This window comes from Macaca mulatta, chromosome 11 (assembly GCF_049350105.2).
Source record: "Macaca mulatta isolate MMU2019108-1 chromosome 11, T2T-MMU8v2.0, whole genome shotgun sequence".
Taxonomy (NCBI): Eukaryota; Metazoa; Chordata; class Mammalia; order Primates; family Cercopithecidae; genus Macaca; species Macaca mulatta.
In genome coordinates, this window is record NC_133416.1 from 58,570,270 (window position 1) to 58,583,264 (window position 12,995).

At 49.1% G+C, this 12,995-nt stretch overlaps 1 protein-coding gene and 1 long non-coding RNA gene across 10 annotated transcripts in view; one reads left to right on the forward strand and one right to left on the reverse strand.

The window, feature by feature from the left end:
- The window catches only part of LOC144332918 (uncharacterized), a 52,646-nt gene extending 49,706 nt beyond the window's left edge, over positions 1–2,940 (forward strand). The window contains exon 2 of the long non-coding RNA XR_013401124.1: positions 2,456–2,940. This is a non-coding gene — a long non-coding RNA (uncharacterized LOC144332918). The remainder of the gene's footprint in view (positions 1–2,455) is intronic.
- The window catches only part of GALNT6 (polypeptide N-acetylgalactosaminyltransferase 6), a 42,077-nt gene that overhangs the window by 16,294 nt on the left and 12,788 nt on the right, over positions 1–12,995 (reverse strand). For all 9 annotated transcript variants that reach the window (XM_077954319.1, XM_015151745.3, XM_077954318.1 and 6 more), the window contains 2 exons: positions 11,260–11,853; positions 9,169–9,341 (listed from right to left, as the gene is read on the reverse strand). In XM_077954319.1, coding sequence (XP_077810445.1) covers positions 9,169–9,341; positions 11,260–11,750 — 664 coding nt within the window. In that variant the 5' untranslated portion in view covers positions 11,751–11,853. The remainder of the gene's footprint in view (positions 1–9,168; positions 9,342–11,259; positions 11,854–12,995) is intronic.

A 12,995-nucleotide genomic window follows, 5' to 3' on the forward strand; every position in this document is an offset into this window, starting at 1 on the left:
GCAGCAGCAGGATCCCAGCCAGTCTGCATATGAGGACTCCTCACCTTCTCCCTCCAGGGGAAGTGAGGCCACGGACTTTTTTTTTTTTTTTTTTTTTTTTTAATCCTGAAGCAGATTAAGATGAGAAGGCCAAGGACTTAATGTACCCGAGTTTCAAGGTGGTCTCTGCTTCCTCTCCCAGTCATCCAAGGCCTTGCCATTTCCGTGTGTGAGATCCCAGGAGGGAAAGGGAAAGAAAGAAGGGAGAGAAAGGGGTTTGTTGAAGTTGTTCTTTGGTCACTGCCCTGGAGAGTGGCACCTAGGAGAAGGGAAGTCTCTATAATTTGGAATTTCAGCTTTTTCCTTCTTTTTTTTTCATGTTTCTTTTTTTTTTCTTTCTTTCTTTCTTCTTTTTTTGGAGACAGAGTCTTACTCTGTTGTCCAGGCTGGAGTGTAGTGGCACAATCTCGACTCACTGCAACATCCACCTCCTGGGTTCAAGCAATTATCCTACCTCAGCCTCCCAAGTAGCTGAGATTATAGGCACCTGCCACCATGCCCCGCTAATTTTTTGTATTTTTTGTGGAGACGGGGTTTCACCGTGTTGGCCAGGCTGGTCTCGAACTCCTGACCTCAAGTGATCTGCCCACCTCGGCCTTCCAAAGTGTTGGAATTACAGGTGTGAGCCACCATGCCCTGCTCGCTTTTTCCTTCTTCAGTCCTACTGGATAGACAGGTGATTCCGACATGGAGCTCATTTATGAATGGATTCTTCAGGCAGTCATCTGAGGAGGGGGCCGTATCTTACTTACTCTAGGAATGAGGCTTCTTATCTCTGGGGGCCAGGACCTCAGGAATCAAAATCAGCCGCATGCAGCAGCCTCAGCCCAGCACTCACTCCACAAACATCTGCCAATATGCTGCCAGGTGCCAGACGCTGTTCTGGGCAGGGAGGGGCCTGGTCTGGGTCCTGCCCTCTGAGACTCATAGTGCACCTGCAGCCTCAGGTATTGGCCCTGACAGGAAGGAGGGAGGAAGCCCAGGTTCCTCAGCATAGCTGCTGTTTCCCCGAGAGCTCGCCCAGTTCTGCGCACAGGAAGTTCACGGTAGTGGAGATAACCCAGGGACAAAACATCATAGGAAGTGGGTTTTGTGGTGAGAGACAGTGAAGCACTGAGCTGTGAACCTCAGGGGGGCCCTGAGCACTACAAAGCCCTTCTCCCATGCCTTCCTTCCAGTCTGGCGAGGCCAGACCCAGGGATTCTCAGCCCGAGAGGCTCCCAGTCTCTGGCCTCAAGCCCTTCTAGGGAGACAACTCCCCTCAGCAATGCCCCTCATGATACTCCTCCACCTGTCCCACCCCCAGACCTACTGGACGGACCCAGAACTGAGAAGACCGGAGCTGAGCATGGCTGCACCGGTGAGCCCAGCCACACTCTCATGTCCCCGTGGTGACAGGCTTCCAACTTAGGTTCAACACTCCAGCACCTCAACCAGCTTCAATCCTCAAAACTCAAGTCCACAAGACCCCTGGGACCCCAACACAGACACTGCACTCAGTTCCATGATCTGAAATATCATCTATATGCAGATGACTCCTGGGGCTTCCTTCCTGACCTTGCCATCTTCACTTGGATGTGGAACAAAATGGAAAATTCAACATATGCCCAAAACGGTCTCTGCCCCCGCCAGTCTCCCTCATGTCAGTACACGGTGCCAGCATCCCTCCAGCTGCTCTAACCTGGGAGTCATGCTAGATTCCCCCCTGCTCTCCCCTTCCACAATCGGCACATCTGCAGGTACTGCCAGCTCTCTCTCTCATCCCCACAGTCACTCCAGCAATCATGTCTGAACTGCTCTCCTCTTCTATACCAGTCTCCTCAATCTATTCTTGACACGGCAGCTACTGTGAGAAGCAGAATTCTCTCTAAAAATCATCAATCAGATCATGTCACTACAGCGGCTTCAAATTGTACTTAAATCCATGGTGTTTCCTTATGGAAAGGTATGATGGTTCCTTAAAAAAAAACTAAAGATAGAATTACCATATGATCCAGCAGTTCCACTTTTGGACATATACCCTGAAGAACTGAAAGCAGGGGCTTGGATATTTGCATACCAATGTCACAGCAGCATTAGTCACATAGCCAAAGGCGGAAACAGCCTCAGTGTCCATCAGCGAATGAATGGACAAACAAAATGTGGTGTATACATACAATAGAATATTATTCAGCCTTAAAAAGTAAATTCTGGGCCGGGCTTGGTGGCTCACGCCTGTAATCTCAGCACTTTGGGAGGCCAAGGTGGGCGGATCACCTGAGGTTGGGAGCTCGAGACCAGCCTGGCCAACATGGAGAAACCCTGTCTCTACTAAAAGTTCAAAATGAGCCAGCGCACGCCTGTAATCCCAGCTACTTGGGAGACTGAGGCAGGAGAATTGCTTGAACCCAGGAGGTGGAGGTTGCGGTGAGCTGAGATTGCGCCATTGCACTCCAGCCTGGGCAACAAGAGTGAAACTCCATCTCAAAAAGATAAAAAATAAAGTAAATTCTGACAGATGTTACAACATGGATGAATCTTGAAGGCATTATGCTAAGTAAAATAAGCCAGTCACAAAAGGACAAATACTGTATGATTCCACTTACGATAATCAAATCCATAGAAACAGAAAGTAGAATGGTGGTTGCCAGGGGTTGCTGGGAGGGCAGTGTGGAGAATTCATGTTTAATAGGTACAGAGTTTCAGTTTGGGATGACAAAAAGCAAGTTCTGAGCTGGGTGTCGTGACTCACGCTTGTAATCCTAGCACTTTGGGAGGCTGGGAGTTCAAGACATGCCTGGTCAACATGGTGAGACCCCATCTCATTAAAAAAGGAAAAAAAAAGTTCTGGGGATGGGTAGTGGTGATGGTTGCACAATAACGTGAATGCATTTAAAATCAATAAACTGGACTTAAAACAGTGAACGTGATACATTTTATGTCATGTACCTTTTACTACATACACACATGAAAAATCCAAACACTGCCTGTGACTTAGAGTTCTCACAATTTGGTCCCGCTAGCCTTTTAAAAAATTATTATTATTATTATTATTATTATTATTATTTGAGATGGAGTTTTGCTCTTGTTGCCCAGGCTGGAGCACAATGGTGTGACCTGAGCTCACTGCAACCTCCACCTCCTGGGTTCAAGCAATTCTCCTGCCACAGCCTTCTGAGTAGCTGGGATTACAGGTGCCCATCACCATGCCTAGCTGATTTTTGTATTTTTAGTAGAGAGGGGGTTTCCTCATGTTGGCCAGGCTGGTCTCAAACTCCTGACATCAAGTGATTTGCCTGCCTCAGCCTCTCAAAGTGCTGGAATTACAGGCGTGAGCCATGGGCCCGGCTCCTTACATCCACTCCACCAGCACTCTTTCTGCTCCCTGGCTTACTTTGTTTAAGCCACACTGCCTTCTTTTTGCCTCATTAACAAGTCAAGCCTCAGGCCTCTGTGTTGGCTGCTCCCTGTACTAAGAGTAGCCTTTCCTGGCAAAAAGAGCTCCCTAATTACTCACTAGCCCGTTGCCCTGCATTCTTTTCTTTTTTTCCCTCTAATTTAGGTAAGCTGGTGGAGTGTGCCAGACAGGGAGGGAACCCTGGCTGCTGACTTAGCCGCTCAGGAATGAGGTTTATGCCCTGGTTCTGACTCAGAGGTGGGGAAGAAAAAGCCCCCCAGCTCGGCACGGGGTCTCCTCCCCCATAGTATCAAATGCCCTCAGACTCACTCTCAGAGGGCTGCTGCTGGGTGCCTGGAGTGGAGGACAGAGAGAGGGGACATTGTATTTTGGCAGAGACAGTCCTGTTTGTGTGTGTGTGTAATGAGAGCTGGTTAATCTGATCAAACAGTCAAACGTGTAGGAAATTTTATCCCACTGTGGATGGCAGAGATTTCTGACCATGGATCTGAGTTTTTTTTTTTTTCTCCTTTCCTCACTGAACTGAATGTTGCTTAAAGTATCTCTCGCGTCTGAAAGCCCTCTGGGTAGGGTTGTTTATCTTAGGGTCCACAAATTCCCTGGAATTAAATGCAAAAATGTGGCTGTTGCATATTGTTGTGGGCAGTGGTGCACTGTTCTAGGGATTTTAACAGATTCTCAAAGGATGCCAGGACCCAGAAAAACAAGAATAACTAGCTTAGGTTTTTCAGGCAGGTGATTGTTTTGTTTCTGTTTTTTGAGACAGAGTGTTACTCTGTCACCCATACTGAGTATAGTGACATGATCAGGGCTCACCACAACCTCGACCTCCTGAGTTCAGGTGAGCCTCCCACCTCAGCCTCTCGACTAGCTGGGACCACAGGCACATACCACCATGCCCACCTAATTTTTTATTTTTTTGTAGAGACAGGGTCTTACTATGTTGCCCAGGCTAGTCTTGAACTCCTGGGCTCAAGTGACTTTCCCACCTCAGCCTCCCAAAGTGCTGGGCTTACAGGTGTGAGCCAGTGTGCCCTGACCATGCAGATGATTTAGAGATGCTGGAATTGGCCTTAGGAGAGAATTGGCCTTAGAAGAGAATACAGGGCAACAAGTCCAGGACAGCCAGAGAGAAGGTGAACATTGTGTATGGTGGCCTGCTAGGGGCAGGCGCTCTGGAGGGGCTACTGGGGCTACTGCCAACTCTGCCCTACTGAACACAGGCTGTTCTGCCTGTTAGATGCTGCCTGTGCCAGCCTGGCATTATGTCACTTGTCTAGCTAGTTAGACAAGTTGCCTACCTGGGCACTTGTAGCTCATGGACTCACAAAATTTGGGGTGATAAGTTAATAGTTTAGAAGCCCCATGCCCAAGGCTATGGGAGCCCACCTCTTGCATCAGTGTGACCTGGATGTGAGACACGAAGTCAAAGGAGATCGCTTTGGAACTTTAAGGCTTAATGAGTGCCCTATTGGATTTTGGACTTGCATGGGGCCTGTAGCCCCTTTGTTCTGGCCAATTTCTCCCATTTCAAATGGGTGTATTTACACAATGCCTGTGCTTCCATTGTATCTAGGAAGTGACTAACTTGCTTTCGATTTTACAGGCTCATAGGGAAAGGGACTTGTCTTGTCTCAGACGAGACTTTGGACTTGGACTTTTGGGTTAATGCTGGAATGAGCTAAGACTTTGGGGTGACTGTTGGAAAGGCATGATTGTGTTTTGAAATGTGAGGACATGAGATTTGGGAGGGGCTAGTGGTGAAATGATATGGTTTGGCTGTGTCCCCACCCAAATCTCATCTTGAATTGTAGATCCCGTAATCCCCACATGTGATAGAAGGGACCCAGTGGGAGATAATTGATTCATGGGGCAGTTTCCACCATGCTATCCTTGTAATAGTAAGTTTTCACGAGATCTGATGGTTTTATAAGGGGCTTCCCCTTTTGCTTGGCTCTCATTCTTCTCTCTCCTGACGCCTCATGAAAAGGACATGTTTGCTTCTCCTTCTGCTATGATTATAAGTTTCCTGAGGTCTCCCCAGCCCTGCAGAACTGTGAGTTAATTAAACCTCTTTCCTTTATAAATTACCCAGTCTTGGGTATGTTCTTATAGCAGTGTGAGAATGGACTAATACACTCCAGTACAAGGGATTCAGGTGAAAGAGCTTCCAAAGGATGGGTAGCATAGGGTTAGGAGAAGAAAGATAATGAAAGAACCTGGTTTGAGAGGAAGGATCACTAATATGCTTGCTTCCATTCCATACAAGCTTTCCATTTCTACAAAGATGCCCTAGAGACCACTGCTACGCTCCTCCCATCTCTGCCAAACTCTTCACCCTTCCCTTTCCAGAAGCCTAATCTATACATTCCTTATCCACCAAACCCTGTCATTGCATCCCTGATACTTGCTTGCCTTGATTTATTTATTTATTTTTTTTAGAGACTGGGTCTCACTCTGTTGCCTTGGAGTGCAGTGGTGTAGTCAAAGTTCACTGCAGTCTCAAACTCCTGGGCTCAAGCAATCCTTCCACCTCAGCCTTCCATGTAGCTGGGACCACAGGCACATGCCACTGTGCGCAGCTAACTTTTCTATTTTTTGTAGAGATGGGGTCTTGCTACATTGTCCAGGCTGGTCTTGAACTCCTGGTCTCAAGCAATCCTCCTGTCACGGCCTCCCAAAGTTCTGGGTTTATAGGCATGAGCTACTGTGGTTGGCCTATTTTACTTTATTTGTATCTCTTTTAGAGACAAGGTCTCACTCTGTCATCCATGCTGGAGTGCAATGGTGCAACCACAGCTCACTGCAGCCTCGACTTCCTGGGGTCAAGTGATCTTCCCACCTCAGCCTCCCAAGTAGCTGGGACCACAGGCATATACCACTATGCCTGCTAATTTTTCATTTTTATAGAGATGGGATTTTGTTATGTTGCCCGGGCTGGTCTTACCTTGCTTTGTAAGTGCTGCCAATTATCTGTCTTCCCTGGGAAGATGTGAGCTCCCTGAAGAAATGAACTCAACAGGGCTCACACTCAGCCCTTCCTTCCACTGCCTTCCACAGCCCTAGTCCTCTTTTCAGCAACACCCCTAACCTAGAGGCAGGAGGGAGGCTAGGGGAGGACAAGGACAGGAAGCAGCTTTACTGGAGTGGCCCTAGCACTTACGCTGGAAACTGTGGAGTCAGTTCCTGCCCTCACTATTGGGAGTTTGAGCACAGGAGGTCAACCTTGGGGAGCCCCAGATACCACATGCCTCCTGCAAGGAAGATTCAGCTTCTGGAGAGTCTCAGCCTAATGGTGCCTCAGTCCCACAGCCCTTCCTAGTTCCGGCCCCATCATTTCCTACTCTCAAGTGAGTGTAAGAACTTCCTCTTCAGACTCTGAGTCCTCTGCCTCTCTTCCTGCCGATTATCCTCCTCCAAAGCTGACATCCTTCTGAAACGGGGTCACAATCCAGATGAAGCACTTTCAACGACTCCTTCTTACTTTCTAAATAAATGCTTTTAGCATGACATGAATGTCAATTCAACTTTTTTTTTTTTTTTTTTTTTTTGAGACAGGGTCGTGCTCTGTCTCAGCCTCCCAAGTAGCTGGAACTAAAGGCACATGCCACCATGCTCGGCTAATTTTTGTAATGTTTATAGAGACAAGGTCTTGACATGTTGCCCAGGCTGTCTCGAACTCCTGGGCTCAAGTGATCCACCTGCCTCGGCCTCCCGAAGTGCTGGGATTACAGGGGTGAGCCACTGTCCCTGCCCAATTTAACATCTTTTAAGTCTTATTTCCTATAACAAACCTAAGCTTCAGCCACACCAGATCTCTTTAACAAACACATTCATGTCTCTAAGACTGTGCTTATGCCATTCTCTTGCGGGAATGTCCTTCATCCACTCTTCTCTCCTAGACACTCATCCTTTAAGGCCCAGCTCCAATCTGGCCTCCACTCAGACCAGCCCTAGCCACCCCAGGCAGAAATGGAACCTCCTGGCTACATACTCCATGGCGCATTGCTCCTGTACCATGAATAAAATGGAACGCATGCTTGTGACACTCTTACCTGGTGCCAGCCATTCTGTGGCACATGAATCTCATTTATGACCTATCTCAGATCCCTCCCCCACCATGTAAGGGACTCAACTGCTCTTTTTTTTTTTGAAACAGAGTCTCGCTCTCGGTTCACTGCAACCTCTGCCTCCTCCTGGGTTCAAGCGATTCTCCTGCCTCAGCCTCCCGAGTAGTTGGGATTACAGGCTCACACTGCCACACCTGGCTAATTTTTGTATTTTTAGTAGACGCGGGTTTTCACCATGTTGGCCAGGCTGTCTCGAACTCCTGACCTTAAGCAATCTGCCCACTTCGGCCTCCCAGAGTGCTAGGATTACTGACGTGAACCACCACGCCCAGCCCTTTTTTTGTTTTGTGTTTTTGAGATGGAGTCTCACTCTGTCGCTCAGGTAGGAAAGCAGTAGTGCCGTCTTGGCTCACTGCAGCCTATGCCTCTTGGGTTCAGGTGATTCTCGTGCCTCAGCCTCCCGAGTAGCTGGGACTACAGGCGGACACCACCACACCCGGCTAATTGTTTTTTGTATTTTGGCGTTTCACCATGTTGGCCAGGCTGGTCTCAAACTCCTGACCTCAAGTGATCTGCCCGCTTCAGCCTCCCAAAGTGCTGAAATTACAGGTTTGAGCCACCATGCCCCGTCTGCCCCCATTTTTTGAAGAGGAAACAGGTTCAGGGAGATCAAATGCTTGTCCAAGGTCACAGAGCTAAGAAGGGTCAGAGCTGGGATTTGAATTCCTGGGTGTTGGACTCTGCAGTCCATGCCTTTTCACACCTGTTACAGGTGCATCATTGCCACAGCACTCTGGCTAGTGTTGTAAGAGGCTTCTGGCCAGGCGCAGTGGCTCATGCCTGTAATCTCAGCACTTTGGGAGGCCGAGGCAGGCAGATCATCTGAGTTCGGGAGTTCAAGACCAACCTAACCAACATGGAGAAACCCCATCTCTATTAAAAATACAAAATTAGCCAGGCATGGTGGCGCATGCCTGTAATCCCAGCTACTCGGGAGGCTGAGGCAGGAGAATCGCTTGAACCTGGGAGGCGGAGGTTGTGGTGAGCCGAGATTGCACCATTGTACTCCAGCCTGGGCAACAAGAGAGAAACTCCATCTCAAAAAAAAAAAAAAAAAAGAGGCTTCTGACCTATGGGGGCTTTTAGTATTTTCAGGGCAGGGTCTGTCTCCTTTGTCATGGCATCCCCTCTGCCTGGGTCAGAGGCAGGCACACAGTACTCAGTAGATGTTTGTGGAATTGAAGACTGGAAGTTTCGTGAGGCCCCACTTATCTATCAACAGCTATGGCAAAAAGGGCTGGTTGGGGAGTCTTCAAGAGCAGAAGAGTGGCCCAGCAGGTAGGAAACAGAGGCGAAGCCCTGTCCCTACCCTCTGCCCTGGCTCTCCCAGCATTTCTGAGTTAGGGTTGGCCTTGGCAGTGTTCAGGGAGGGAGTCTTGAAGCCAGAGCTGAAAAGCTCTTGGAGCTCTTTGGCTGAGGCATGAAGGAAGCATGGTCTACCTGCCCCTACCTGACTTCTTCCTGCTCCTGGCCTTTAAGATGAGCTGTAACGCCAGGCAACAGGCTCTGAGGTGGTGCCTGCTCCCTTGAAAGGACCTGTCCTCCTCCTTTGAGTGCCCAGGGGAGACCCCGGCCCCCTCCTCTGGGCCCCTCCAGCCTCACCCTCAGTGCTGGCATCATCCACCAATATGATCTCTTTGAGCAAGATGGCAGGGGTGGTGTGTAGGACGCTGTACACTGTTCGCAGCAGCGTGGACCAGGCCTCATTGTGGAACACAATGATGACGCTGGTGGTGGCCAGTGGGGGGCAGCGCCGGAACTTCTGGTCCACACACCTGGAAGTATGAAAGTACGGACAAAGTTCTCCTGGTCCCTGGGAGTGCCAGGTGTGGGGAGCGCCCCGTCCAGAGAGTCCCCCAAACCATCCTCCACTCCTCTGAACCACAGCCTACATTCTCTGTAGCAGGTGGAAACAGCTGCTCCCTGTTCCTGTCTCCCCCGCTATGTGCCACCCACCCTAAGCCTCTGCACAGGTTCTAGCCAAACCACTCCAAAATCCATCCCCACAGAGCTGGCTCAGTGCCCCAGCTGTGATGCTGAGGCTCCTCCACCCTCTTCCTTCATCTGCTGTCTGCTCTCAGGCTAGGAGTTCCCAGGGCTGGCTCTCTTCCTCCGTAATATGTGAACTGCATAAAATGTAATCTAATGCAGAGGTCCCAGAGGGGTAGGTAATAAAGGCCAAATTTGACATCTGAGAAAAGTGACTATGATTTCCATACTCAATGAGAAGAATGGCCTCTTCCCTTTACAGCGTACAGTTCCTCTCTAATCCATTTTCTCATTAACTCCCTGTGATCTGACACCACCATCACAAATAGTCAATTTCCTGAGACCTTTCTTCCATCCTTATCCTCTCCAGCCACTCTGTGGCACTTGGCCATGCTGCTACCTTCTTGACACTCCATTTCAGGGTGGGGGTGGGAAGGTGTGAATCTTGGATCTCAAGGAATCATGTGACCTCACACCCTTTCCTTGACCTCCTCTGCTGGTCAGAGGATTTCTTGGGGACCCTCCAGAGAGATTCCCCAGCTTCCTCCACTGGCTCTTGTGACACCCAGTGCTCTTCTCTCTCTCTTTTTTGAGGCAGAGTCTTGTTCTGTCGCCCAGGCTGGAGTGCAGTGGTATGATCTTAGCTTCCTGCAACCTCCACCTCCCAGGTTCAAGCAATTCTCGTCCTTTAGCCTCCCAAGTAGCTGGGATTACAGGCACCCACTACAATGCCAGGCTAACTTTTTAGTATTTTTAGTAGAGACAGGCTTTCACCATGTTGGCCAGGCTGGTCTTGAACTCCTGGCCTCAAGTGATCCGCCTGCCTTCGCCTCCCATAGTGCTGGGATTATAGGCATGAGCCACTGCGCCTGGCCCCAGTGCCCTTCTCTGCTGAGGAATTCCTGATAGCTTCAAGTGGCCCCTTTTCTAGAACTATAATACTTGGCTCAAGTCTCAAGAACCTCAGGTTCACAGCCCTAAAGACTCATGAATCTGGGGATGAGGGCTGCCATTTGAGAGAAGGCCAAATAGGGTATAACACTTGAGCTGGAAAAGACAAAGGCTAAGTGGGGAAGACACACTGTCTTTAACTTGAGGATCATGGGAATGCAGCCATGGGGGCGTTAGAGGGAGGGGGCTGCCACTTAAAGATCTAAGTGATATCTCATTGTGCAAGATTGAGGCTATAAACAACTTAAAATAAAGGTTGGAATCAATTCGCGGCCTTGCGGACCTTCACTGGAGAAAACCAGGTGTTAGGATATTCCTGACCACCAGGGCTGCTGTTAAGAAATGCCCCTGCTCCAAACAGCTCAGCATTCGAGTCCCACAGTCTCTGGGGCAGGCCTCAGTAGAGGAGAAAGCTACTGAAGCCACCGCTTGGTATCAGGTCTCCCCAGTCACCCCGGGTCAGGTCCTGGTGCCAGGCTGAGTTCCTTCTTCTGCATCATCTCACTTTCATGATTGCATTTTACTCTTACAGGTCTCCTTGGACCTCTGGCCTGACCATAATATCCTTGAACCACAACCCCTGGGATCAGCATAGTTGTTCTGGGAAAGAAGTGAGGCACAGAGGAGATCCTTGCCCATATTATAAAATTCCCTTCAACTCTTTCTCTGGCCCTTGACCTGTGGCCCTGGCCATACCAGTCACACCTTTAGCAAAGCCCTGGTCTCCCCACAAGGACTCTGGGCGCTACTTACTCAGGTGGTCGGGTGTCTGGCCCTAGGGACCTCTGCAGGGAGATCCGGTCGCTGGCAAAGGCATTGAAGCAGTGCTTCTTATAGCCTTCTTCCTTTTCCTGGGTCTCTAGGGGGGTCCACTTGCTCTTCTGAAATGCTTTTCCATCTGCCCCAGGGGCATTGGGATCCTGTGGTGGCCGTTCCCAGAAGGGCTTTAGTTCAGCTGGGGTATAGAACCCAGGGAGGCAGGACTGGTTTATGGAGAACAGAGTCGGCTGGGCTTCTGGAGCCCTGATTTGGAGCTTGGGCATTGAATCTCTAAGGTTGTTCACGGCCTCCAGCATGATGTCCAGGACGTGATCCTTCCGGCTCACCAGGGACTTCAGCCACGGCTTCTCTGTGGCCTCCTCCCTGTTGCTCACGTCCCTATGCAGGAGGAAGAGGAAGAACACAAAGGTGCAGCCCACTATGGCCAGGCGCAGGGGCGTGTGGTGTCTGCGGAGGAGCCTCATCCTCCAGAACCAAGAGGGACCCCAGCTGCGTCAGCTCCGAGTCCTGAGCCCAACCCTGGAAATAGCTTGATACGTTGTGGTGGCCACAAGCTGGGGCCTCAGCCTGAGAAAGGAGGGGACGAGAGAGAGAAGTGAGTCAAGACAGAGTAAGGAGGGAGTCAGGCGCTTGGGGTTCGAGGCCAGGCTCTGTTGCTGAGTGGTGGCATCACCTTACTAGCCACAACTTTCCCGTATCTGCATTTCCTTCATCCGTAAAATGAGAAGACTGGAGGCAGTGTTTCTTTCCTGCCCTAAGATCCTAATATGCATGGATCTAGAGTCACTGGAACACTGAAACACTACATGAGATTTAATCGTTAAACTCATGAGATTTAATCATTATAACTGCTTTGGGAAACAACTTGGTATTATCAATAAAAATTTAAAATGAACACAGCCTGGGCCAGCAATTCCACTCCTTGTTTCATATCCCAGACAAACTCTGGTACATGCAAACCAAGAGGTATGTACAAGAACATTTAAGCCAACACTGACTAAAATGGCAACAAACTGGTAAAACCTTTAAGTCCACCAGCAGAATGAATAAATAAAGTGCAAAATACCCATACCATGCAGTGCTCTACGGTGATGACCAAACATGAACCACTTCTCCGTGCAACAATGTGGATGTGTTGTTGGGTGAAAAAAGCAAGTGACAAAATGATACGTACAGTATGATTCCACTTATAGAAAATGTAAAAACATGCTAAAATTAAACAATATCTTGTTCATGAATACAAATATGTGATAAAGCTATAAAGAAAGCTAAAGAAGACCAGCCTGGCCAACATGATGAAACCTCGTCTCTACTAAAAATGCAAAAATTAGCCGGGGCATGGTAGCACATGCCTATATTCCCAGCTACTAGGGAGGCTGAGGCAGGAGAATCACTTGAACCTAGGAGGCAGAAGTTGCAGTAGGCTGGGATCACGCCACTGCACTCCAGCTTGGGCAATGGAGCAAGACTCCGTTCCCCCCTGAAAAAAAGAAAGCGAAAGAAATGATATAACCAATTTCTGAAGATGAAGAAAAAGGTACAGGATTAGCGATGGGTAACAGGCGACTTCAAAGTGTTTTTTTTTTTTTGGAAGTGGATGGTGGCTGCTGGTGGATTGTAATTCTTTATACCCTATACATATTTTATAAATATTTATTGGCCGAGCATGGTATAATCCCAGCACTTTGGGAGGCTGAGGTGGGAGGATC